Consider the following 27,273-nt stretch of genomic DNA (forward strand, 5'->3'; position numbering starts at 1 on the left):
GTGAGAGATAAGTAATAACGTGCATGAAAGACAACCTATAAAAAGTTTGGAAAAAAAAAATGCAACTAGCAGAGGAGAGTATAATGAAGTGTAAGCCAGGAATTCTAACACTTAATCTTTTGTGCTAGGTATCTTTCCATGCACTCATCTGTTGAACAAAACGTACAAAATATTTAACAGAAAACAGCAGGAGCGGAATTGCTCCTGAATAAGGAGCTATGCTAAACAGCTGAGTAAACCCATGGCAATAATTTTAATCTGCAAAGATGGATTCATGATTTATTTCACCTTTTGTAAGAGTGCAAATGATTAAAATCAGATTTTTTTTCTAAATCAGATTTTTTTTCTCACTGTAACTGTTCAGCATCAGTGTTACTTGTCTTCAGAATAAGAAAGGATTTTATTATAAGCTTTGCCATGTGAAAAGCTTTTTTCATATGACCTTACACCTATACTGCTTCTCTTCTTTAAACCAAGAATGTAACTGGAGATAAGAGGTTGTTTTTTTCCATTCTCTTTCCTGCCTTTCAAGAAGAGGTATAGCTACAAATACATAACAACTTCAAATGTTCAACTTCATTCACTTTGAACGTTACAAAGTAAGGGGTTAAAAAACAAAATATATCTACTTGTTCTATCTGTATACATAATCTCTTAGAACAAGTAGTGATATCACATATGAATTTAGCTTGCTCATAAATATAAAGCAGACAGTCTGGGCTGGATGTTCTTGGTATTTCTGATGTATAGTTTAGTTATTAGATGAAGAGAATCCTAGGATTAAATGTGCTTCTGACACAGATTCCAATTTACAGCCTATGTGGGCTGTGATGCATTAGGAAACGAGTACAAAGCAGCTCTGTGTATTTCTGTAGCTAACGAAAAAAAGAGTTAACCTGCAGGACTTCAATCTCTGTTACTTCATGATAATTCATTTTTTCCTCATATTTTTCTTTTAAATTTTCTTAAACTGAAATTTGGATATTTCTTCTGCTGCAACAGAAATTCTGTAATGAGCAACAGAAGATCAAGGTTACAATATTACACGTTCTTGTTGTAATTACAGGCACAGTAAGTGAAGACAGACCTTAAGAGCTAGGTGTCCTATTGACTAGGAAAGTTGCTGCAAATAAGAAACCTCTTATGTGAGACAAAGTAGGCTTTTTCTGCAAGAGAAGGGTTAAGGGGATTTGTTCTCTTCTCCCTGGTAATGAGTAGTTCTAAGGTTAGGTTTCTGCGGATTAAAAAGGAGGGGATGTCTGTAGATTAGCCAGGGCAGTGAGGATACTTGCTTTACTAACATCCAACAAATATTCTTTCCCTCTGGAAATTCTACATGAGCAGGACATGGTGTGATCTGCTGTATTTACAGGTAAGAAAATGTTCTGTACTGAAACCATTGTACTGTACGATAAATTTCCCGCATGCAATTTTGAAGTTAGATTCTCCTCATAGCTACAGCAAAGCTAATTAAACTTGTGATAGCTTTTAGTTACCATTAGCTAAATGTGTATGAATGGAGAGTGGGAACTAAAAAGAGATTTCTTTTTTACTCCTAATCTTTTACCAAATAATCTGACTTGAATGCTAGGTGCTATACATTGACTAATTTTGTTGGACATAGCTTCACTTCGGAGCTGCTCTTGTTGTTTCAGAAGCACTTCAAAGAACAATCTCTTGTATGGTGAGAGATACTGTAGAAAAAAAAAAAAGACTGTGAAGTCCTTTCTTTGAACTACCTTGCCTTATACACTTGAACTGATTTAATATCAATGTACTGATCTTGTCAGTTTTCTGTTTGGTAAGACTGGGCTGTTGGCAACGAGAAGCTGGAAGTAAAGCTGCCTCCCTCACATGACTGCAGTTTGCTGCACTCATGTATTCTCTGAATGTGCTTTTGCTTTAGGAGGCAATACTTTGGTGGCGTTACCCCCGTGTAAACAAGATAATGGCTTCACCAGTGGAGCTATATGCTTTTGTTTTGGAGGGAGGCAGGATGACTCATATCGTCAGATACATCTGGAATCATATCATCGGATATATCTGATTACAAAAGAGTAATGGCATTTTTTGTGCCATCAGCAACCTTATGTATGTTGGTGTGATTATCTAAATCTCAGAGTGACTTCTGAAAAAAATTCATGCTCGTGTCTGCTTTCTAACCTGGGTTACCTCAAACTTGTAGTAATGGTTTTTGGGTCAAAATAGGCATAAATGGTTTCAAAGAATGTATCTCAGTCTTCGCTTAAAATAAGTGTATTATTCTACTCATGTCTTAGCTTGTTTTTTTTTTAGTTAAAAATTAAAAAGCTCTAATCTTGTATCAGTAAGACCTTCTAGACTGTGTGATATTAGTTTCAATGAATTTCATTTCTGCTGAAGGGAGTAGGCCCTGTAGCTGAAATTTGGGATAATTGATTTTTATAGGCATGGGGTAACATGATTCCTTTAGACTCTTCAAACCATGGTGCACTCATTATGGACAACCAGTTCTTTCCCTAATAACAGGTAAAGAGCTATGTCTTTTTTTTGATGAGCTTCTGTAACTGCATGCAGTATGTGTGAATGCTGTCTGGTAGATAGTCAGGTAAGCCTTTTAACAAGAAATTATATCTAATTTATTAGGATCCCTGGAATGAGAAGACCATGAGCTTTGGCCTTACAGTCTGTGTAGATATCTCAAGGAATGAAAGCACAAGTGGTAGTCTTAGCTAGTTTTTCCTAGAAGCTAGCAATTCGGTAGACCTTTTCCTAAGGAAGTTCAAATAAGCCAGACATTTTTCATTTTCTCTTCTGGTAATGACTTATTCATCGTCTGTTGCTCCTGACTGCTGCTTAAACCAGACTTCACAGTTGGAAGCTGCTTTCCTGTTATGTGAAAATATGAAACAGCTACTGCTTTATGAATGAGGTGAGATGCATTGTTAAAAACATGACAGATTTTGATGTTTAAGTGCTTATTCTGTCAATGTGAGCATAAACACTGTAGTGTAAAAAAGGAAGGATTGCTAGCTTAGTTTGTTAACCCTAGCTACTTTCTGATAGCTATATCCAAGGCTTTCACCCAAAGGCAATCAGTCAACATTCAGTAGCTTTCTTAGTTTTCCTTGGAAATCTGAGGTCAACCTTGAAAACAGTGTGTCTAAAACTCCTAAACAAACCGAAATTAATCTCATAAAAAAAAAATAATTGAATAACTGCCAAGTAGAAGGTTGTAGGATATTCTTTCTTTGACAGGTACAGGATAACTTTTCTTTGGTTTAGTTCTTTCCCATTTTGACTCATTGTGCTGTGCAAGATCTATTCAAGCTAAGAAGAAATCATAAACATGATCTGGCTTGTAAGACTAAGTGGTAACTTAAGGTATTCCGAAGACTGGAGGGGTTCTTTCTGCAAAACTTCTCTTTTTGCAAGAGAATACATCATTGGTGACTGTCAATATGGTGACATGCTTATTTGGTAAGCAACACTAGTTGAACAAAGCTGGTCTATATTCACACTAATTATCACCAAGAAAAATACTCAGTTTTCAGTGTTAATCAGGAGTCTTAAGTTTAGTTGACTTTTTTTGCTTGTCTGTTCTGGTGTTACACTCTGTCTTTTGACTAGTTCTATCAATAAGCTTTCAGAGATCTCTTGTCTTTCGTGTCTTTCCGTATGTATTTGCAGCTCCCCCTCTGGTGATCTGTGAAGGGGTGGTGATCTTTGTTTTTGTGAGAAGGGTATATGTATGTCTGACTTTTAAATCTGGGATTTCAATATGCAAAATAAAACATAGATCAGAACTATCTCTATATAGCATGTCTGAAATGTTTGGACGTGCTCTTTTTTTGGTCTTCAAACATCCTTTATCACAAAACTAATCAGGATTTTGAATTAGGAGTATGCTGTTGGGTGTCTATTGGACTTGATAAAGAAAAGCAAGCAGCCATTGTACATGGTAACCAACAAATGTTAGAAATGTCTATCTTTATGTTTTTTCAGATTTAAGTAACTAGTTATAAAAGCAAGAGATGCTTTGGAATGAGTAGTAATAATAGGAAATGAGGCTTCTGAAATGCAGTTTACAGGATAAGCTGTCAGAAGAAGCTTCCTTTCAGGATGTAACTCACAGATTGGCTTTGTAAATACTTCTACAACTGGATCTGTAGCTGTGGACTCTTCCCTCCCAAAAACATGGGACAGAGCAACCAAGCTGAGGGTTATTTGTGTTTCCATATTGCTGATATTCAGTAAAAAAAACAGGGTTCCATGAATCCTTGAATGTATTTTACAATGCAGGGACTCCTCTTTTCTTGTCTAAACCATCCCACAGTAAAGTTTCTTCCCTACTCCTAATGTCTTCTGTAATTAAGAAACAGGTATTCATGGCTAGGTTTATATGGTCTGCTTAGCTGATCTGCCTAATGATGGATTTAACAAAGCTTAACAAAGGGGAAGGCAAACCCTTAAAGGAACAGAACTCAGACTATTGGGGGGGGGAAATAAATTAGAACACAGTTCCCAATGGATATGTGGTAGGAGGATTCAATGTTACATTTGTAAAATATGAAAAAAACAAATCTTTCTCAATGGAAAAATGATTATGCAGTGTAGCACTGGAATGTTGCATTGGATACTGGGGAAACTGGGGAAGGATCATACAATATTTTGTTGGTCTTTTGAAAGAAGATATAATTGTAAAAATCTTTCGTATTAGAATCTCAGTGAAATATATAATGGAGCATCCTATGGAGGTAGGTTGTAATGAATAGCCAATACTCAGTAATAAAATGTTTGAATAGTTATCTCTTGATTTTCATGGCAGGGGTATGTGTGTGTGTCTCTCTTCATTTCTTCTGCCTTTTGAAAGCAGTTTTGTGATTTAACTGGAGAGAGTAAACATGATCTGAAAATAAGTATTAAGAACTGCAGTAAAAGTGACAGTAATGCCTTCTGCTTTTATAAGCAGATCAAGATAAGGCATTTCCTGTTTGTACCTTTTGATATTTTCTTTCCACAGAACAATTTAGAGGGAAATGACTGCCTTTATGGTTTACTAATCTGGGAGATAAGCTATCATATGTTTAACAGATTTTGGTAAGGCATTATACTGTGCATGGTGTCACACTGCTGTTTGCTGTTGGCTGGGGTACTCAGTTAACTCATGTTACAGTTCAACTTGTACTCTGAATCTTCTCAAGTGACCAGTTCAAATATTTAGCCCTTCACAAGTAATCCTACAGTAATGGCAATCATGACAATATCTCCAAACTTGATTTGAATAATTTCAAGCGTGATTTGAAGTTGGATCAGCTAAGATGTAATGAAGATGATGAATTAATATAAATCTCTTGTATGCGGATTCTTGATGCATTGATGTAGAAATGCACCATATTTTACAATTCCAGAGAAATCAATCAGGACAGGACTGTGTGAATGCCAGAAAATGTGTTATCTGGTTAATTTCCATATTTCATGCAACTTCAGAGAATTCTAAGAACTCTTATTTTAACACAGTCTCTTACTGCTTTGTTAGAAACAAACTGGAGACCTTCTTCCACTTCTGGTCTAAGGACCCATTATGGTATAGTGATAGGTTGTCACAGAAGTTTGAGGTAATAAAAAGGAAAATATGAAATCTTTGTGAAACAAATACTTCCAAAGACCTTAAATTTTAAGTTATTGAAACAGGGTTCCCTTCTTTACAAAACTGTACCTTTGCTCAATGACAATTCAATAGAAACTCGCAGAATCCTTACATTTTAATATTGTATCAATTAGAATAATTATATTTAATTTTGCTTTGAATATGATTCTTTTCAAAGCTGTGTAAAGCATTTTGTATTGTGTATAGGGAAAAAAAGATAACTTTCTATGGTAGTGCACTTAAAGCTGGGGGACAAAAGATACACAGAACAGTTTAGCTTGCTGCATTAAGTAGTCTATAATAATGGCAATTCCAAGAAGTAAAACGGTAGGTTTGCAGTTGTCTTGTTTTGGTTGCTAGTGGGTAACTGAATTAACACTTGGGGCACATGCCTTTAGTTTGTGCTTGCAATCAGTTGTGCCCTTGAAATAAGAATGGTTGTCCCCACTCTTCTACTTCCTTATCAATTTAAAATACCTGATGGTTTTCCGATATGAACATACTCTTTTCCATAGTTCAGCATCTATCTTTGTGAAACCTACTTGGTGTGAATGCTGCACTCTAAACAAGTGGATGGAATCTTCTGGAATGAAGAAGATGGAGGTGCCAGAAGTCTGCAGTCAAGATAATGGTACGTACAACTCTTGCATCTTTTTCCAGGAGAAAGAAAACTGGCTAAAAGTTTTATTCTGTGTACATGTGACTCTCACATGAGTCATGAGAGAGATGAACATATCTAGAAATTTTATTACCTAATAGTGGGAATGATTCTTAATCTGTAATGGTGGTAGGCAGTTAATTTATAGTGTCAGAGAAGAATACCTGGCATTTGTTTCTGGCTTATGAAGTCAAGGGTCTCTGCAGCTGTATCAAGAGTTACTAATAACTGCAAGAGTTTTTTTTGCTGAAGGAAATGACTGTCTGTATTTCAAAGATTTGTGCTTCTATATTTAATGCACTGGTCTATTTGACCACTTTGTATAGGGATAGCATTCTTGGAGATGTTTAGGTGGTGCAACTTGTCAAATAGAGGTAACCAGTAATAAGGAAAAAGGTCTTAAAGTATTTCAACCAAAACTAACATTCTACTAGGCATTAGGAAATACCTATAGAAAGGAATCTTTTTAAAGTTAACTGTGTTGTGGGAGATATTTGCCTATGGAGCTTCCAGTCAGGGTTCACAGAGTTCATGGATCTTAATCATTATTTAAGTGTTAGATGTCTGCTTTCCAGAAACAGATAATTGATAATGAGGTACTTTCCCAGGCTTCAGAGTTTGGATATTCAACAGTTCTGCCTAATGATAGAGGTAGAAGTCCTATCTGCAGAAACTTAGCAAGGAAGTACCTGTATACATTCTTGCATAATGGAGCTAAATTTGAAGACAGATCCAACGCAAGTGTTGGTAGCATCACACAGTCTAGAGTTGATAAAGGGAACAACTGTCAGTGGCTGTAAAAATTGTTCTCAGGAGAGAAATAAGTAGAAAAGAGCTGGTTTCTATGTTCAGGTTTGCTGTGGTGACTGGATAATGGCAGCTGATTATGCTACGTGCATCAGAGAGTACTTGGTTATTTAAGTCTGTTGGATGAGCTGTAGTTTTAAGAAATACTTTTATTTTGATTAATTAAAACCAAGATGCTAGTAGCCTCTATTTCAACATCTTTCCTGTATTACAGTATTGCTTGTTAAAACATGCTATGTTTAATGTTGCTTTTTTATAAAAAAAAAAAAAAAAAAGGTAAAGCTTCTAGTTAATCTTATTGCTGAGGTTAAAGTAAATTCCATGCACTCACTAAAATCTGTTCTGTATCTAGACCTGATTTTGTATAAAATCTGATCTATTTGTCACCTCTTACCTTCAGTTCCTTGAGATTTTAGAAGAACGCTGTCTTCCCACCCTCCCCACTGTACCAGAATACTGTTCCTGACAGACCAAATACTACTTTTGAACAGTAAGAACAGCTCTTCCCGTTTCCTGGGAAGTGTTCTGAGTGTCTGACAGCAGTATATATTTAATGGGATGACATATTTTATTAGTGATGTCCTCCAGAATGTCTGTACTTCTCAAACATGCAGAAGGATGTGGTCCCTGGCTTGAACAGTGGGTCATCTAAAAGAAAAACCTATAAAATGAACAAGGCAATTTTTTATGCCTGCCTCTTCTCAGTAGGAGATCTGAGTTTGAACTCAGACTTCCAATACGTAAGGGATTCCCCATGTGTTTTTTCTCACAGGTAACTTTAAAATTGTTGGTATTGACCTAACCCTAATGAATAACATAATAGAAAAAAAATCTCTTATGCAACAGAGTTGATTGCAAGGAACAAGTAGAGCAAACAGAAAATCAGTATATATTTCTTGGAAGTATAAGCTGAGGCAAGTTGCTTTTCGGAGGTCTGGGTCACTGGTTGGCTTTGCTTGATCTATTTGTACTGAAATGTGTTGCAATTTTCTGTTTCTTGGACTCAGGTTTGTCTCATATTCTGACCCTAGTGCTACAAGAACTGAATTTGCTCTGTAAAAGAGATGTCAATGGTGTTGGCATGTTATATGACCTGCTCAGATCTCACTGGCTGCAAGCACTTTTAAAGGTAAAATAATATTCAGCTATGAAGGTGAAGGTTTCTTGGAAAGTGGTATCTAGGGAATAGCTATTTTATTTTGCCATGTCTGAACAATAAAAATTTAATTACACTAACTGCTGCCAATCCTAATCTTGGGACTAACAGCAGCAGTCAAGGTGAACAAAACCACTTTTGCTTTCAGGATTAAAAAAAAGTTTTCTCTTTTATAGTGTCCTAAACACTAAAGTCATCACTTGACATGTCTGTACCAAGGCTGTGGGTGTGGAAACACAGGCTGAGCACAGCACTGTTCAGCTGTCTTTTTGTGCTCTTAAATCTCTGGCTTTGTATCCCATCTCTTGGCATGGATGTTTGAAATCATACAGTTTGGTTTTGGCCATGCTGATCTCGTGTTCAGTTGAACATTGTACATTGTTACAGAGCAGAATTTTGGAGGTGTTTCTGTCTGAAACAGCAGTATCTCTTTATAAGACAAATTCTATACAAATTTTGTTCTAACAAGGCTTTTAAAAATCCTTACATTTTAAAGAAGAAAAAAATGCAATGGGTAATAATGCTTGTATGGCAGTTCTAAATACTGCAATTTATTTTAAGTTAAATTTTACTTTGTTAATCAGGCCCCACAACTTGGGAAAGAAAGTAAGCCACAACTCAAAGAATTGATGCTGTCATGCCACTGTCCTGTGTAATCAGACTTTCTCATTGGAAAATTAAAAACTGCAGCATAACTGGCTAGCTGGATGATAATATGGAAGGACCATTAATTATAGAATCAATTCCAGATCCCTTAGATATTAAAGATTGAGATCACAAGCTCTGTGGCTCTAGTTGTGTTGAGAAACTCCTGGAAATGCAGTATTGTCCTTTGCATGTTGTGTATGTATCTATATAGTCAAGAGAACAGATCATGTCATTATTGCCTTGTCTTGTCTATCATGGCATGCAACAGATCTACGAATGCCTCCAAAACTACCTTGGAAAAAGGCCCATGCCTGTCACACTGCAGGCGCGTGCACTGAATCGTGAGGTAAGACTATGTACACAGTGTATTGTTTTACTTAGCTGCAAATAACAAATAACAATGTTTAATATTTATTTAGTCTCAGGTGTGAGTACACTATATAAACTAGAAAGATTCTCTCTCCATATGTTCAACAGTTAGTAACTGTCCCTGTGTTGAGTGGGATAAGAAATAAATACAGCTGTCATTGCTAGACTGCATGAGCCCTGACAAGTGTATTTTTGTATTTTTTCTAATTAATAATTAACTACTAAATTTCTGAATTACTGAGAGTTAATGACCAAGTGGAGATACTGACACTAATGATGATATCAGTTAAAGCATATAAAAAGCTAATTTAGAGCACATGGCACTGTGCCTGAACTAAACTATGCCTGCCTGAGTAATGTGCAACTATGGTAATATGGTCTGATTCTAGAGCATTGTATGTGTATGCTCTTTAGTCATGTAATATGCAGATCTTAAAATACTTTATTGTCCTCCATAACCAGTCTCTGTGCTTATTCTCTTATGTTATCAGGTGGTAGAGTTGCTGCGTGAAGCCCCTCAGTCTGGAGAGATCAAAGAGCTAAGACGACTACTGCGAGCTCCACACTTAAGGGCAAGTGCTGCTTAAGAAAAGAAAGAGTTGTCTCATAGAGGTATCTGGAATGGGAATGGAAACAGATGGACAGCTGGAGACTGGCAAAGGACCCAGAAGAGGCTTAGTTTCCTAGTTATGAGCTAACCTAGTTGAGAATAAAGATGAGGACTGTATCTGAAGCACCAGCTGCAGTGTGCTGCATTTTATTAGTGACTACATTTGAGAGAGATGTTTCTTACAAAGTTAAATTCTGAGCAGTTGATACAGACCTATAAAAGCAAATTTTATGTGGCGTGTAACTTGTGTTCTTACCCTAGAGCTCCAAATAGAAATGTTTCATCCTTTGTAAGTTTTCTAGGGGAAGTAAAGAGAGGAACTGTTCTTAAAACTTTCTTTCACAGTTTAAATTTCCAAGTGGAAAGAAGTTGTCGTCAAGGTGTGAGAGGGACTTATGTCTACTTGAGAACTTAGTCTCTGATTTCTGTTTCCTGACCTATCACAGTTAAAAATCTATTCTATTGTCTGATCTTTGTTTGATATGTTTTTTTTTTTTGTAACAGGCCATGCTATCTGCTCATGATACTGTGGCCCAGAAAGATTTTGAACCAACACTTCCACCACTGCCAGACAACATACCTGAAAATGAGGAAGCCATGAGGATTGTCTGCTTAGTGAAAAACAACCAACCTCTGGTAGGCAGTTTTCTGATGTCTGTCAAATTACTTTATCTTACTCAAGTATTGCATAATGCATCACATGCATATTGTTGCGTTGTTTTTTTTTTCCCTAGGAATGTAACAGAGATTGTGTGCATACTTGTCTAGTTGGTACAGAATCAGAGAATCACAAGAATTGAGGTTGGAAAGTGCATTAGGAGACCATCTAACTCTTCCTGATTAATGCAGGCACAAGTAGAGCTTGTTGTTCTCAGAGCCTTGTCCAGTCAGGGTCTGAACATTTGGCAGATGTTTTTATCTTGGAAAATTCAAAATGCAAATAGGACCAAGAGCTATTCTGTTGGTCAAAATAGGAAAGAAGGAAAAAAAAAGGAAAGGAGGAAGAAGTCAGAAAGGTTCATTTGCGCTTATAGGCTGAAAACATTGTATAGTTTGACTAATCTGCTTTAGGAAAATAGAGGTATAATGTTTGAGATAAAGATGTCTCAGAGTAGGTCATCAAGGTTATTTTAGCATGATGGGAGCAGAGGATGTTGAAGGACTTAGTACAATGCAATAGTACTACTACTGATATGTTCTTGCTAGATCTGTGTGTTGTGTTTAAAAGGTGCATCTTTCAATGCCTTTTTGTCATTGCAAAGGAGATCAGGCTTGTGATTTGAAAGGAAACTTGCAGATTCTTCAGTGATCAAACAGTGTTTTTTTCTGTTTGCCAGGGTGCCACCATTAAGCGCCATGAGATAACAGGTGACATAACAGTTGCCCGTGTGATCAATGGTGGGCTAGCAGACAGAAGTGGTATGTATAATTTGAAGCAAGATAATACAAAATGAAACTTGAAATAAGATTTTTTTGAAATAAATAGCTTTGCTTCTACAATTTATCTTGCGTACACTGGACAGCACTGTGTAAACAGTGATATGTTGCAGTGAGTTTCATTCTGATTTCATTTTCATATGAACATGATACATTTTGAGAGTTGAGGTACAAATACAGCTTTTCATTCTCGAGATGATGGCAGAAAGAATACATAAATCTGTCATGAAATTGATTGTTAATAACCAAAACTGTGATGTAATATGAATATTGGCAGCTCATTCCCTAATGGAGAAATAAAATCACAGACTACAGATATATCCTTCCATAAGATAAAGGGCTCTGAGGAATATGTAGTAATACTTCTTTACACTAGTCAACTAAACATTTTGGTAGCATTAGTTGCTAAGCAAACTTAATGGCATTTCCTTGGAAACATTACTACTTAGTCATCCTAGAATTGCATGTTTTCCATGTTCCTTTGGAAATGGAACTAAAATGTAAAATGTTGGAAACAAAACTGAATTGCAATCATAATATTTCTGTTGGTATTGTCTGGCTTCTGTTTTCTTCTCTGCATAGAAATGGTAGGCAATAGTTGACTGTGTTTCTAGCTGGGTAAATATTTGAGTTGTTATAATTGACATTAATTATTCAGTAAAAGTAAACAACATGGAGACTTCATAAAAGACTTAAAGGGGTCCCAAGGTACCCCTCTGCACCCAAATGATAAGGAGTTTCTAAAGGTCTGTTTCCAAGTTTCATGATTTATTAGTGTAATGGGTTTAGATGGAAGATGTTCAGAAATTATTTTAGGAAATAAAGCTATATTAAAATGTTTCTTTCATCCCTTTTTCCTTATAGGGTTGTTGTACGCTGGAGACAAACTAGTGGAAGTAAATGGAGTTCCTGTTGAAGGACTTGAGCCTGAGCAAGTTATTAATATTCTGGTATTTAATCTATTTTGAATTTTTTCTACTTGGGGAGTAACCATATGCTGTTCTTCTTCCCTACCTGTCTGCGACCTCCACCTCCCTTACCTACTGTGAAATTTATAACAGAAAATTCAGGTTGTTTCCTTGCTGTGGATGAAATTCACAGCTGCTTGTGAAATCAGAATGTGTGCAAATTCAGGCTGAAAGAAACAACACATGTATGAAAAAACACCACATGTATGAAACAACATAGAAACAACAGGTGTATTAAAAAAAGATTATTCAGGATTTTTAAGTTTCCTTCTTGATTCTACTTTAAAAAAATAAATAAAAATTGTGGTGTCATATTAACTCAGTCTGCCTGATTCCAGCTGCAATATAGATGTTATATAGTAACCTCAAAGCCATGCAGTGTTAAGTTTGTGCTGATGAAATTGGTTATGTTGAATACCAGTCATACTATATTTTATACTTTTCTTTAATCATTTAGGCCTTGTCTCAGGGAACAATTATGTTCAAGCTGATTCCAGTTTCTGATCGTCCTGTCAGCAACCAAACAACAGTAAGTTGCACTTTTTTTCAGGTCGTTAATGTAAGCAGTTGCAACAATAGTATCTGCATAGGGATGTGGTGCCCTGGTATGTAAAGACATGGTATTCTTTACAAGTTTGCCACAGTCCTTAAAGAGTTACTTGCCTTAGTGGCTGCCTCTCATCTGATGTCAATATGCTGTTCCTGAAACAGTTTATATAGTAAGCTGAAATATAATTGTGTTAAAGGTAAAGACATTTTTGGAGTCATCTAGAGGGTAGAGGTGAATTTTCATGATTTACAATGCTTCTTTGCTTGCCCTCCTTTCCCCCAGTGTTCTGTAGATAGGAATTAGTGCTTGATTTTTTTTTTGAACATGTCTTCGTCATTAATTGACTTAAGTAGCAGTCATACCTGGCTTTGTGATTTTAAAGCTCAGTTTGTATCTTGTGGTTTTTTTTGTTTGTTTGTTTGCCAGCTATATGTGCGAGCAATGGCAGATTACTGTCCATTGCAAGATCCTGCCATACCGTGTGCTGATGCAGGTTTGCCTTTTAAGAAGGGTGAAATACTTCAGATTGTGGACCAGAATGATGCTCTCTGGTGGCAGGCCAGGAAAGTTTCAGATCTCAGTGCCTGTGCTGGACTTATACCTTCAAATCATCTTCTTAAAAGGTAAAGAAGCCTTAATTTTTCTGGTTTCCAGTCCAAAAATAATCCAGTTATTCAGCTTTTGCTACTAAAACTTTTACCAGTCATAGCAGTAGGATCTGGTGGTATGGAAAGCATCCTTCGTTTTACTGGTCTCTTGCTCCTTCGTTAAGAGTATCTGTGTGAGAACATGCTTTTGAAAATACCTGTTCCATCTGAAATCCAAGTCTATGAAGTCCACAGCAGTCGCATAGTCTTTTTGTCAGTTGCAAAGCTGTCTAGTGGAGCATAGCATCTGAAAGTTGAATGGAAATTAAGGGCCCTGACTATTTAGGACCATCATTAATGATTTAAAATAAAAAAGCTGTGGGGAGTAGTGTGGGATATTAAAATATATGGTATGGGAGCATAATTTTATCTTCAAAATTAAAAAAACAAACAAAAAGAATTGAGGCATGAGTAACTTCTTCAGCGTTGGTCAAAACTCATATGATAGGTGAAAAGGAGATTGGAGGGGGGGAGGGAATGCTTGAGGAGAAACAAGGATTCCTTGCTTGTTTTCTGCATAAATACCCTTCTGTTTCTGAAAGCATCCACTGTAAACAGAAGTTAAACTGCTGTAGCACGCTTGTTTGATCCTCTTACCATCTCCCATCTATGTTACCCTCAGGAAAATACAAGGCCATGCAAGGCCTTCTGATCACAGAATTGCAGAGTAGTTAAGGTTGAAGGGACCTCTGGAGGTCATGTTGTCCAACCCCCTTGCTCAAGCAGGGCCATATGATAAGCTTTGATTTATGCTACATATAAATGTCTGCAGTTTTTATAATTGAAGTTGAAATCTCACTGGGCTGTGATTGAGGCTGGAAGCAGAAGGCTATCTTATAATTTCTACAAGTCTGTAGAACAGTATGGCTAATGTGTCTGCCCTGACATGTTAGCCAAAAATACTTTGGGGCTGCTGATTTGTAAATTGCCTTTAGATGGTTGTCTGCTATTTTTGAGTGCTCTGCAATGGGCTAAAACACTTAATATTTCCGTTCTTCGCGTCTTCTACCAGGTCTGTACTGATTGATATTATACATAGTCAGTGAATCTGATTGGAGCATAATGCCCTTGTGGACAAATTATTTCTTTTTTTTAACTGCTAAATTTGTTTCTTTGCAGGAAGCAGCGAGAATTCTGGTGGTCTCAGCCTTTCCAGCCCCACCTCTGTCTCAAATCATCAATGTGTGAGTAAAACGTTATTTGAATGGCAGAGTAGGAAGAATTCTTGTTTCTAGTTCCCAGAATACTGAAATATAAGCTCATGCAAATTTGGTTTAATTAAAAGACGTTGTTTAAACACCACTTCAGAAGGGCGTTTAAAGTATTCCCTTGAAAATACCTACTAAATGATAGATTACATGGAGGACTGGTGCTGGTGGTCATCTCCAGTGTATTTGGGACATGTCTGAGAGAAGCAAAGAATTAAGTTCCTCTTAAAATATGTAAGAGCTAGAGCTCTCTGTGCCTATAGAATTGGGTGTGAGGAAGTCTGAAATGACAAAGGTACTAGCCTAGTGACTTTCCAGAGACACATATAACAGTTCTGCACTGGAAGATGCTTTGCAGTATGTTTAGAATATTTCTTTGATATAACAGTATTGAGAGAAAGATAGAACTTTTTTTTCCTCAGTGTAAGATAAGCTATACCACCTCTGGGTGTACTTGTGGTGACAATCCAGAAACATTATCCCATGCCAATGATAATTAAACTTTCTGTAAATTTCTACTTACTCCCCAACAAAGAATGTTCATCCTGTTTTTTCTCACCACTTCTTCCACTATTTCTTTTTACTTGCATAAAATTATAATTTTTCCTGTTGTGATAACTGTTAGATTGTGCTCTTCATTGCGTAGGATTCTTATCACACTGATTACTTTTAGAGCTCTTTCACAATAATTTTATTGCATTTTAACTGCTTCAATGGATATGATACACTGGGCAGTAAGCACTGTGGAAGAAGGTAGGAGATGGTGCCTGGGCTACATTGCATGTCTGTACCTAGAATCAACATAGCTATTTTTTTTTTTAACTTTCTTGAAAAGTTGCCAGAAGCAAGGCAGTTTGAGTTTCTTTTGCATGCATTTGCTTAGTTCCTGTTTTGTGTGTAAGTCTTCTGTTTGCTTGAAATAGTAGAAGTCTACATTTTCTAATAGTGGAAAATTAAGCTGTGCGTTATCTAGTAGGTAACTGAGGTTTTGGATGGGGTTCTTCAAGGAAAGAACTGCTTTCCCCACTTCTCTCCCCAGTGTTCAGCAGCTCACCTGAGCAACTCCAAGAGTATTTCTATAAAGGATACCTTTGGGCAAATGCTTAGGATGGAGATAGTAGTTTATTGGGACTGGAGGAATATGGTTGACAGACACGCTGCTGCTGGGCCTGTCTGCAGGGGCATACAAGAAAAGAATACCCACACAGTACAGTATTGTGAACCCATGAGATTGACCAAACCTGACATTAGATTTCAGGGACATGAATTGATGCAGTCTGGGCATGGAGAGGGAGCTGAATTGATATTTTCTTTCTTTTTCCATGTGAAAATAACTACAGATCAACCAAACAAAACCATTTTCTTGAGCAAAACATACTAGAAAAATGTGCACACAGACTATCAGAGAGAATAGAGTGGAAATTGTTCTGTCATGGTAATATTTAATAAAAAGATTTCTATAGGGTGAAGAGAGCAACAGACATGTTAAACATCCTACTACTGCGAAAACAATTCAAAATAAATGTTCACTTCTTGGTCATAAATGCTTCAAAGCACTGGTTTAAGAGCAGTCTTTTGCTCACTAAAGGTGATGATGTTGGATTTGCAGTGCTTGAAGTCCATCAAGATGTCTAAAACTGATCTGAGCTTTATATCTTCCTGATGTCTGAGTTCAGTCTTGTAAGATCTGTAAGAATTTTGTTTCCTCCACATTTTTTTCTGATTCATATAACTTTTTTTTCTTGTGTTGATCTGCAGAAGATGACATGCAGATTGATGAGAAGTGCGTGGAAACAGGTAACTGAATTCACTTGAGATGATTCTGTTTACTTCAAAGTAGTAGCTAGTCAAAGTGTGATTTTGTTTCCCAGGTAAAGAGAATCATTCTTAAAGTGAACTTAGTTGTAGAATTTATTTTTTACTTTGGAAACATGATAGTGTATTAAAATGGGCTTTCTGCACTTCTGGTATACTGTGAATGATTGTTTACAGTGAGGTGTTGTGCTGAAATGAGGGACCACTCAAAAAACATATCTGAGGTCCAGCTTGTTTGATTCAGGTTTGGGCTGTGTAATGTTACCATAATTTTTGTCTGTTCTAGATTTCATGCTAGATATTATTGTAATCTTTGAGTACCCACACAATTGATTGTACAGGGTGTGATCTGAGGTGAATACAGTTTTAGGAACCGAGCAAGTACAGTTTTAGGAACCAAGCAAGAATAGTTATTTAGGGAGCAAGTACTATTTACATAAAGTGGCATAGCTCATATAGCATGCCTTGAACATAGCGGCCTCAGTCCCCTCAAATCCTTAACTGGAGGGTAAGGATGCGGTCACTGTCACATCTTTAACTGTAGGCTCAGATGAGCCTGAGTCCCCTTTGGTGTTGTGCAGGGGATATGAAAATGTCTGCTTCACATGGAAGTAGGTACCGTGGATTTGCAGTCACACACACGCACAAAAAAAACAACACAACACAGACTCTGTATGAAGAGTCCTCAGATTCCTACACCCATCCACTTACTGTGTGTTACGCTATTGGAGAACAAATGTTTTCGGTTTCTAAACAGATTTCCAGAAGACAGACTGTGGAGAGAGACCAGACAGTTAATTCAGGAATGGCAAGCTGCACTTTAGCCACCTCATTGTAGAAGGAAGTGAGGAAAACTGTGTTTGAGACAGACTGATAGGAACCTGAAAAATTAATTTCTGATTATGAAGTTCTATGGGAGGAAAATACTTATTTTTTAATAATTTTTTAATATCTTTGCTCTCTGGATTTCTAAAAAGATGAAGAAACATTTGAGTCTGGTAAGTTCCTCTGACCTAACAGAATTCCTGGCTATTGTTTTGCTGTGAGAAGTGTGTCCACAGAAATGCAAGTGGATTAAAATTAACAGCAACAACAAAAAACAAACAGATGGAAAAAACAAGAATACTATTCTAGTTTTAAAAGCCATTTTGGCTTTAAAGGCCATTCTGTAAAATCCTGTTGGCTTTAGTCTTTTCTTCCTCTCAGATTACCTTACAGTACAGTTTTTATTCTGTTATTCTACAGAGGCAATGCAATTGTGTTTCTTATGCATCAGTAACAGATACATACATCAAATCTTAATTAGTTATACCTGTGCAAGCTGCGACAGCAGGGGCTGCATTGATGTCAGAAAGGATAATGGGATTTGAGTGTGACAGAAGGCCTGACTCCACAGTGTCTGTAGGGAGCTGTTGATGTGGTAGAGAAGAAAGCTGTTCTGAATTGTTTCTTGCATACCAAACATGCACACAATCAACAAAATGCTTCTATGAAATTAATGCTGTATGCATAAGATAAGACAGTCAATCTGTGGTGTTTTTTAATGAAGCTGGTCCTTGTAGGGAAAAGCTGCATATACTGCATATTCAGAGATCTGCAAAACCTAAATCTTCTGAAATAAATAAGTTTTCCACTAAAATAAATCTGCTACTGCTAAACTTCTTGTTTGAGATATTTGGCAATCTTGTGGACAAAATGTGATTCCACCTTACTTTTCCTGCTGCTAATCTCCATTTGACTTGCCAGTAGGATTTTCTCCTATCACAGATGGCTTTCTTCCACCTCTTAAGCAGTGCCCAAAGCTTTTAACACAGAACCAGCAGGTCTACAAGACGTTTTTTTTGTTTTCAGACTAGGACATTAGTGATAATTGCATTTGGGGATTACACTTGCAAATCCTATTCAGCACTCACTGCTGAGTCAGCTCTCTGCTGTGTGTAGACAGAGGAATAAAATCACAAATATTTTCTATCCTTCATTTTACTTTAACAAGTAGCTGGACACCTTTGTGAGATATTTTGCAAGTACGATTACTGAAGTAGGTGCTGTAGCTGAATGTCTTTTGGGAACTGAATATTCATGCTTCCTTGGGTGCTTTTTGGATTTAAAGCCTGCAATACCCTTTCCCCAAAGTTCCAAAAAGCTTTGGGTCATGCTGGTTGGTTTCTTTCATCTTATTTTTGAGGAAACAGTCTTTACTAATTGTTCTATGTCTGTCTTTTGTTTGAACGCTCAGAGGAGCTTAAAGAAGGTAACACTAACTTTTCTTTCCTCCCTATTTCCTGTAAGCAGTAGGCTTTTAGAATTTAACAGAGCTTATTGCATTACCAGGAACTACACTCCACTTACGATAGCTGATACCTGATTTGCTTGTTCACTGTAGGACTCCGTGCTGTACTCCATACCATAGAACAGAGGGTAGATAAAGCAGAAGTCCTCAAAAAAAAAAGATGTGAATAGTAGCTCAAAATAAATGAAGGTTAAAAAAAAAAAAAAAAAGGCCTATGCTTATGTCTTCTGTATCTCATTCTTGATTTAGCAAGGCCTAAATAAAGGCAATACACAGCTTGGATAACTAAATGCACAATTAGGGAAAATTCAGACTCCTTTTTGAAGAGAAATGTGAACACCATCACCATTTTTAAGTGCCTTCAAATCACATTAATAAAATTGCTTCTAAACTGTTAGAGCATCGATCTACTGGGAAATTCATATTTTTGAGCTTTGTAGAAGAAATTTCACTTTAAAGTGCATGTAGAGATTTAGAAGACTCACCAAATTCGTTACATTATTACAAGAAACATCGTGAAAATAGGGGCAAAAGAAATGAGAAGAAACAGATTTTTCTGTGATATTGAGGTACAGATAAAGATGATTAAAAAAATTGTTTTCATTCTACCTGAATGATCTAAGCAGATGTGTATTGCATTTTCCAAATATGCTATTGGGCAGAGAAATTGACTTGCGTATTTATTTTTTATTTCTTGTTTTAAGCTGTTGAATTATTGGTTATTTTAACATTATAACTAAAGAATTCTTCTAAGCTAGGTTTAATCTGTGAAGTTTAAATTATGCAGAGTTCTTGTTGTACTTGAAGTATTTAGAAACATTGTCTGGTATCTAAATATCTTAGAAATAGAACAAATAAAACACCAAGTTTCACATCTAACTTAGAAACAATATGAATTTGTAAGCTAACTTTCTCTCTTATAGAAATATTGGTCACATTTGAATATTTCATATTATGGAGTATTCTGCTTTTAAAATTAGATTAATCATAGTACTAGTTTGTTTACTGCAACACTTTTCATGTGGGATCAGAAATAATTGCTAGCCATTTAGCTCTTAAACTTTCAGTCTTCTTTTTCTTTCATGAGAATTTTTTCTTATTGTAGAAGAGGAAGAATTTGGTGAATTTGGTCAACGAGTCTTTATTGGTATGCAGTAACTGAAGATAAGTAAGGTGTTTGGGGCTTGATTTAGATTAAATGTTTGTGTGAAGCTTCAGTCAAATTTCTTCAAGTTTCTTCACTTCACCTAAAGACTTACTGAATTGAATTCTACTTGCTCTGTTTTCCAGACCTCAGGAAGTCATTTCCCTTATACTAGTACTTGTTTTCTCCATTTGAGCTTCTCCACATCAGATTTCCACTGAGACCTGGTCATCACCATTTTATTTGACTGGCTGCTAGACTTGGCTTATTTCAAGATTCTCTATATTAGAGCATAATGTTCTATTGTCTGTCATAAATCAAGAATAATTGAGTGCTTTCATTAAAAAAGTAGACCTAAAAGTGAGGCTTTCAGAACTGGATGGTAAGATGAAGCAACAAACTTGTCCTTGTTACTAAACCACAGTGATCTGTAAAATACCGAGATTCATTCTGTAGGCGGAAAAAAATATTCCAGAGCTTTTTAGCAGAGTGTTACAGCTACACCTTCAAATAAAAACCAAGCACCGCCACCAAAAAAAAATGCACAATTGGTCTGTTCCTAGCGATGCTTTATACAGCTATAAACTTCTCATTGGGCTTGTTTTGGATGTCTTTTTGGGGTCTTTAATTCTGGGCTAATTTTTGGGTAGCTTTCAATGAGACTTGACCTCATTTCTAGCTGTCTTCTAATGCTCAGAGTATGCTCAGTGTATCAAGTTGATACACTAGGTACAGCAGTCAAACGAATGTTTAAGGAAACACCTCAAAAATGCATCATATGTTTAGCTTAGAAGAAGACATTCTAGGCTACAGAACTAGCTGCTTGCATTTCAGTTGTAGTTTTGGGTGCTGATACCTTTGTTCCTTACAGCTGGATTCCGCAGAAGTATGCGCCTGTGTCGCAGGAAATCCTGGAACAACCAGCAGTCATGCTATGCTCGGTGCCCCAGCAGCTGTTACAGCGCTCTTGCAGCTCCTTATGAGGAGGTGGTTAGGTACCAGCGGCATCCAGCAGACCGGAACAGGCTAATTGTACTAGTGGGTAAGCTGTAATTACTTTCTGATGCTAATTTCACAGCCTGTAATGGAGGCGAGGAAACTGTCCTGGTCAGAATCCATTGAGATTTCCTGCTCCTGATTGCAACAGGTAGTGGCTACTGTGTAGGTAGCTCTGAAAGCAACATTTCAAAACGATTGTTTGAAACTTGACCTCACTGTTGATTTTAAAGTCTAATGTATACATCATGTTTCCTTGAGACAGTGAATGTTTTTTCTTTTTTTTTTAATAGAAGTCTTCAGCAGTAGTCATGCATTTTTGTTAAAAATGCATTTTATTAGACAAGTGATTTAGTCTTATTATTCAGTTGGTACTGATACAAAAAAGCAATGAGAAAACGTGTAATTCGCTAGGGAAACATGGAGGCATTTCCACAACCATAATTAAAAATACATGGATATGGCAGTACAAAGAAGAATGTTTGAAAAGTCTTGACTGGAAAAATCTCAGTCATGGGTGGAAGGGAAAGCTAGAAAACAATGCCTTTAATAACATTTGCTATAGTAAACATTGTATTAAACAGGCTGCAGTCTCTAAGTAGTCTTTACTCATAGTGACTGAAAGAAATCTGTTTTTCTGCATTGTTCTGCGTTCCTAATGAAGCAGATTTAGTAAAGTCCAGAAGTTTTGATAATATTTTACTTTAAAATGGTATTGCTGAGTTGCCTCATGGGAGTGACTATTGCTGGGAAGTGATTTGTGCCATGATCCATCAAGATGGTTCAGTTGCTTCTGGTACATTTTTCAGGAACTTGCAATCCACAGGATTAAACTGTGGAGTGATTACTTGTGAAGAAATCCAGCAACAAAAGTAGCTATCTGATTTCTATTCTGGTGGTAGGTCATTGTTTACTAAAAACATGAGTTTATCATGTTGCCCATACAAGTGAATTGGTAAATGTGTTGGAAAATGAGAGTTGTGCATGCCAAAGGTGCCTCTGTCAGTAATATTAGGTGTTTTTTTCAACTCTTCAGGTCCTGCAGGAGTGGGTGTGAATGAGCTTCGGCGAAGGCTTATCTCAAGTAACCCACGAGAGTTTCAAAGTGCTGTACCTCGTATGTAGCATTCTTCCTCTTCTCCCCCACCCCCTTTCAAAAGTGGTGATTAGGAAATGTCAGGTACCTATCTCTTGTTGTTGGGTATGCATACACTCTTTGCTGCATGGTTGATTTTTACTGCAAGTCAGAGTTGCTTGGTTTTATAAGGATTTAAGTAGTTTAAAATACTTCCTCTTCATTTTGCAAATCAGCCAAAGATATTTCCAAGTTTCAGCTCATGAAACCATTGAACTTTACATAGCAGTAAATCTGTTTGGTTTTGTTTAATCATTACATTAGCTTTTCTAGATTAAGAAATCAGAATATTTCTTAGGCTGTGGACTATGTAAGTTCTTAGTATTCAAGTGACTGGATATGAGAATGAAGGCATCTGAAGTTGGTGCTTAATAGGCTTTGCAGCTTTCCTTATTAGTATTCTGGTCTTGAATGAGACTTACACAGCTTAATTTCTGATATAATCATAGAAACAGTCTCTACTTGTGGTTATTTTGTTCTTCATTTGGAAAACCAATCATGCAATATATGAATCTGAATCTCATAGAAAATTTAGGAATTCTATTATGCTTAGGATCTAAAAAACAAGTAAACTGTAAATGTGGGAAGGCTTGCAGAATGTTTCAGAATGAACTTGAGTTAACTTTACCTCAGGAGGAAAAGCAATTGTGCATACCAGTTCAAAAGAAGTTCTTGGTTTGAGTTGCTGATACTCAGATTAAAACACTCTCCTCCCATTCAAGCACTTCCTACTGGGCAGCCAGTAGTAAGACAATGCTTTTACTCTGGACTAAAACATGAAAAAAAGTAATTTTATTACTTGTGTAAATATTGTTATATGTCTTCAAGAAGGGTGTCACATTTTCACTTACAATATTACAAGAACTTACTTGCAATTGATTTCCATCCCATCTCTATTTCCAGATACCACTCGTGTTCAGAAGAGTTATGAAATGAATGGTCGTGAATATCACTATGTATCAAAAGAAACTTTTGAAAACATGGTGTACAGCCACAGGTAACTAAGATAAATTACACTCTTATTATTTAAACTACAATAAATCCAAGGAAAGACGTTTTTGTAGTTAGGGCTTGGGTATGGGCTCCTCTGTATGCTTGCTGTATCTTTGGTGCAAATTTAGGTCAAATTACTTGAGCCCATTGTCTCAAAAACTCTTCATGCAGTTGCAAATCAGCTCCTCTATAAGGAATCTTGGAGTCCTTCTTAAAGTGTGATCTCTATTTCCAAGCTCATATGATGTCATTTTTAAGTTAAGAGTCGAGCCCTTCTGAAAACTGGGCTGCCTTCTAAAACCAAAGGCGTGTTCCTTACATACATTTCCACTGCAGAACCTTTGCAGTTACAACATCTTCATATAAGAACCTGAACTGTAAGGGCCAAACTTTCAGAACTGTCTGCTCTGTTGTATGCTTCAATGGTCTCTATACTAAAACAGACCAACTTAGCACCAGAAGCTACAGTGCTTTAGCTGTGCAAAGTGCTTTGAGATCTTCCCATTTATGAAGTTATTAGTACTATACCCATTGTAAAACCTTCTATACTAGAATCTCAACCTCTGAACACATCATTTATAATAGCAAAATAAGTAGAAAAATGCGTGCTTTGAGATGTTCAGATTAGTTGTAATAGTCCTGATTTTGTGCCCCGTGTAGCAAGCAAGAAAAAGGGTGGAGGTTGTTCAGCAATGTTCCTTACATTTTTATCATGATTCATTCTTGATCAGTGGATTAGATCTGAACGTTGTAACCTTAAATAGAACCTTCTTGAGACTCAAGCACTCTGTCATTTTCCTTCTTCCTCGCCACTGTTGCAGGATGCTGGAATATGGAGAATACAAAGGCTACCTGTATGGTACCAGTGTTGATGCAGTGCGAACAGTCCTTGATGAAGGGAAGATCTGTGTAATAGATTTAGAACCACAGGTGAGTTGTAAAGGGGCAGGGAATCTACAACTGGTATCTCCTGGAAGAAAAAAATAATTTTATATACACCCTTGAGCTACTTGAACACTGTTAGATGCTTTGTCTTGTGTTTCATGTTAGCTTGTGGTGCTTACTAATAGTAGATCATTCTTTGCATGGGTCTTAGTGGTGGGGAAAAATACTACAGTAACAGGTACATATAGATCTGCCTAATTCTCTTGTTAATTTGTTTCTGAGTCAACAGCTGCATTATCATTTGGAGTGATGCAGAAAAGTTTTCATTACAGCAAGGATTATTCATTCATGTGGAAGCTCTTGCATGGTATTTCCTGTTTCTCCAAGGCCTGTTAGTTAAGAGTTTTGTCCTTCCATTAGCAATCTCCAAACACCCTTGAGCAAAAGCAACAACTTAATCAAGCAAAAATAGGGAATTTTATCGTGCATTTCTTTCTCTTTAGAAGTAACTTAACAGCTGTAAGTAAGCTGCTGGTCTGTGTAACCAAATAGCTCTACAAGAACTTAAAGGGAATGCTTGCTCTGTAGACTACAATTAATCTAAGGTCCACGGTTTGCAGATGTTAGCTGTTTGAGAAGGGGCATAAGACTCGTAGGATTTTGCTGGACACAGCTTTAAACTTATCTGTTATGTTAGTACTTAGTAGCTGTTTAGGCTGCAGGGTTTGAGCATCACTTATAACTGAACGTAAAGAGATAACCACAACTCACGCATTCCTAGAAACTTCCCTCTACTTACACAGAGCTAGTCAGAGCCTTAGGTTAGCAGTAGTTTGTGTTATTCTAAATAAAAGTTAAGTTACATCACCTGTTGGGGGTATTATTCAAAATCCAAATGGCTATAGGGGCAGGTGAGGCCTCACTTCAGTCTTCATTTTGACTCTTAAACTGTCCATAGGTTTCTTCTGCTGCAGTTCCCGTAAACAAGAGGGAGGAGAAGGGAGAGAAGTCATCTTGTTGCTTGAACGTATGTGCCACTATCAGTTTTTAGGGTGTCACTTTGGGGCAATATTTAGTAAGGATATGGAGCAATGGCACATAAATGTTCTTTAGTAACTGCTGGGAGGTAGGAGAATTACTGTGTACTTGCCTACTTGTATTTTAAATCTGACAGGTTGGCCACCTTTACATGCTGCAATTGCTGCAGTTTTTATTTTCTTCTATCTTTTTCTTTATTTCAGTTCCTTCCAATGCTTTGCAGTAGAGTAGTTTAAAAATACTTGCTAACATCAGGGAATGTTACACAGCACAGAGATTACCAAAAGCAGTATATTTTCTTTGATGGAGTAAAGGTGTACTTTTCTAAAGGTAGCTACCCAGTATTTTAAAGGGAAAAAAAAAGATTCCTCTTTAATGTTGTTGATTTGTTAATGACAACGACCAGACACTGGCATTGAAAGCATCTCCTAATAAGGTTACCAATCAGAATTAAACGACCAGTATGCTATACTTGCTTAGTAATGTCTGCTCCGGGGATTATTAGTGAGGTCATTTTAAAGTAGGTGTTCGTGGAAAAGATTACTGCTAGGTCTGGAGATAATAGTGCGTTGTAAACAATTGGCTTTTTATGGGAATAAAGATGGGATGAATACACTTGAAATACTTTAACTTCTTTTTATTCTTAATTTGCAGGGCATCCAGATAGCCCGGACTCATGAACTGAAGCCCTATATTATATTCATCAAGCCATCCAGCATAAGCTGCATGAGGCAAACTCGTAAAAATGCCAGGATCATTACAGATTATTACGTGAACATGAAATTCAAGGTGAGATTTGGAAATTGAAGAGACCCAATTTACTACACTTCAGAACATAATGCATTCTACTATGTTACTAGGTAACATCTTTCTTTAAAAAAAAAAAAAGTGTCTTGAGGATCAAATCTAAGTTCTTTTTGTCATTTTATTTGTCTTTTTTTCCTCTAAATTTTCTTTGAAGTAGAGGGGTTGTAATTTCTATGTAGGGTATTGAGGCATTCGCATCAAACACCTTTAAACAAGGAGACTATTTGGTGTATTTTTTGTTTTAACTAACTGCCTTTTAACAAGACGACTCAACACATTTACTGTTTGCATTGAATTGTGTAGATAGAATGTACTTCATTTCAGTGATTTAATCAAATTTTTTGTTTTAAATATTTAATGTATTGGTGTGTTATATATAGTAATGCTGTGTAGTGTATTACAGTATTTATATCAATTCCACAGTGAGTTCTTTAGATAAAACACAAATCCTGCTTGTAGGAAATGTATAGCTTGTATTTACAATGTGTCTAGTGCATTTATTACCACTGTTTCCATGAAAATAATCCAGTTTAGGATCTTAAAATACTGGAGAACGTGTATAACTGTATATGGAAATAAATCATAATTGCAATGATGAAGAAACATGAAAGTTGGGGAAATAAAATGTTAGAACATGGTGCTTTGGGGAGCAAATGGAACATGCTGGAACATGAGAATTCATTGGGAAAGATATGGCAATTGACTGTGTTTCAGAGGCTCAGAGCCTCTTGTTTATGTGGCTCAAGTTCTGCAGATGTCATGCCAATATGTTTAAATGATACTAGAGCTTTATGCATTTATTGTATGTCACAGGAAGAAGATTTACAGGAGATGGAGGATTCTGCTAAGAAAATGGAAGATCAGTTTGGTCAGTTTTTTGATCAAGTGATTGTGAATGACAATTTACAAGAAGCATCTGCGCAGCTGCTATCTGCAGTCCATCGTGCACAAGATGAGCCCCAGTGGGTCCCTGCAATGTGGATATGCTCAGATACTCAGCCATAATTCTCAGTGGCAGGCAGCTTCATAAAGATTACAGCTTATGTTTTACTTCACGAATAATCCTAATGTCAGGATTGTCAGAATTTATCTTTGTATGCAAGGGATTTGGAAGAGGATTAGGAAAGAAGCTGCTGCAGGAGATATAATCATACTGTGTTATAGTTGAGTCCATTTTTGTACGAAAAAGGAAATACTGTGAGCTTTCAATTACAAGAATAAAGGAAAATATATTTTGTTGCATGTATTCACATAATTTACTCATTCAAAAACTATACAGAAATCAAAAAATCCTTTCCTTGCTTTTTTTTATTAGGGTCACCCTGGTCCTGTGATACTTGTACATGCTGGAAATCTTACTTGGTCCAGAATATATTTTTTCTTAGCAGGATCTATTTGAGCAAAGAGTATTATTTATAAAGGTATGTTTGCTACTTGTCATGTTTACTTCTTAAGACAGGAGCATCATGGTCTCAGCCACAAG

At 36.6% G+C, this 27,273-nt stretch overlaps 1 protein-coding gene across 6 annotated transcripts; it reads left to right on the forward strand.

Annotated features, from left to right (window-relative positions):
- On the forward strand, window positions 1-27,032 carry MPP4 (MAGUK p55 scaffold protein 4). 6 transcript variants are annotated; one of them, XM_072041108.1, is made up of 22 exons: window positions 1-2,508; window positions 6,145-6,260; window positions 8,102-8,223; window positions 9,167-9,244; window positions 9,759-9,839; window positions 10,382-10,513; window positions 11,215-11,296; window positions 12,179-12,264; window positions 12,740-12,811; window positions 13,259-13,455; window positions 14,599-14,663; window positions 15,423-15,440; window positions 16,446-16,484; window positions 17,480-17,500; window positions 18,739-18,753; window positions 19,898-19,939; window positions 20,808-20,978; window positions 21,969-22,049; window positions 22,971-23,064; window positions 23,882-23,990; window positions 25,638-25,772; window positions 26,604-27,032. In XM_072041108.1, exons 1-22 carry the CDS (start codon window positions 2,465-2,467, stop codon window positions 26,793-26,795), a joined length of 1,992 nt encoding a protein of 663 aa, XP_071897209.1. In that variant the 5' UTR covers window positions 1-2,464; the 3' UTR covers window positions 26,796-27,032. The 6 variants fall into 6 exon arrangements, with proteins under 6 accessions (XP_071897209.1, XP_071897204.1, XP_071897205.1 ...); XM_072041103.1 differs by lacking the exons at window positions 17,480-17,500; window positions 18,739-18,753; window positions 19,898-19,939 and adding an exon at window positions 24,904-24,972; XM_072041104.1 differs by lacking the exons at window positions 17,480-17,500; window positions 18,739-18,753; window positions 19,898-19,939 and adding an exon at window positions 24,904-24,972 and having other exon boundaries at window positions 8,126-8,223.
- The last annotated feature ends 241 nt before the right edge of the window (window positions 27,033-27,273 follow it).

This window comes from Anas platyrhynchos, chromosome 7 (genome assembly GCF_047663525.1).
Source record: "Anas platyrhynchos isolate ZD024472 breed Pekin duck chromosome 7, IASCAAS_PekinDuck_T2T, whole genome shotgun sequence".
Taxonomy (NCBI): domain Eukaryota; kingdom Metazoa; phylum Chordata; class Aves; order Anseriformes; family Anatidae; genus Anas; species Anas platyrhynchos.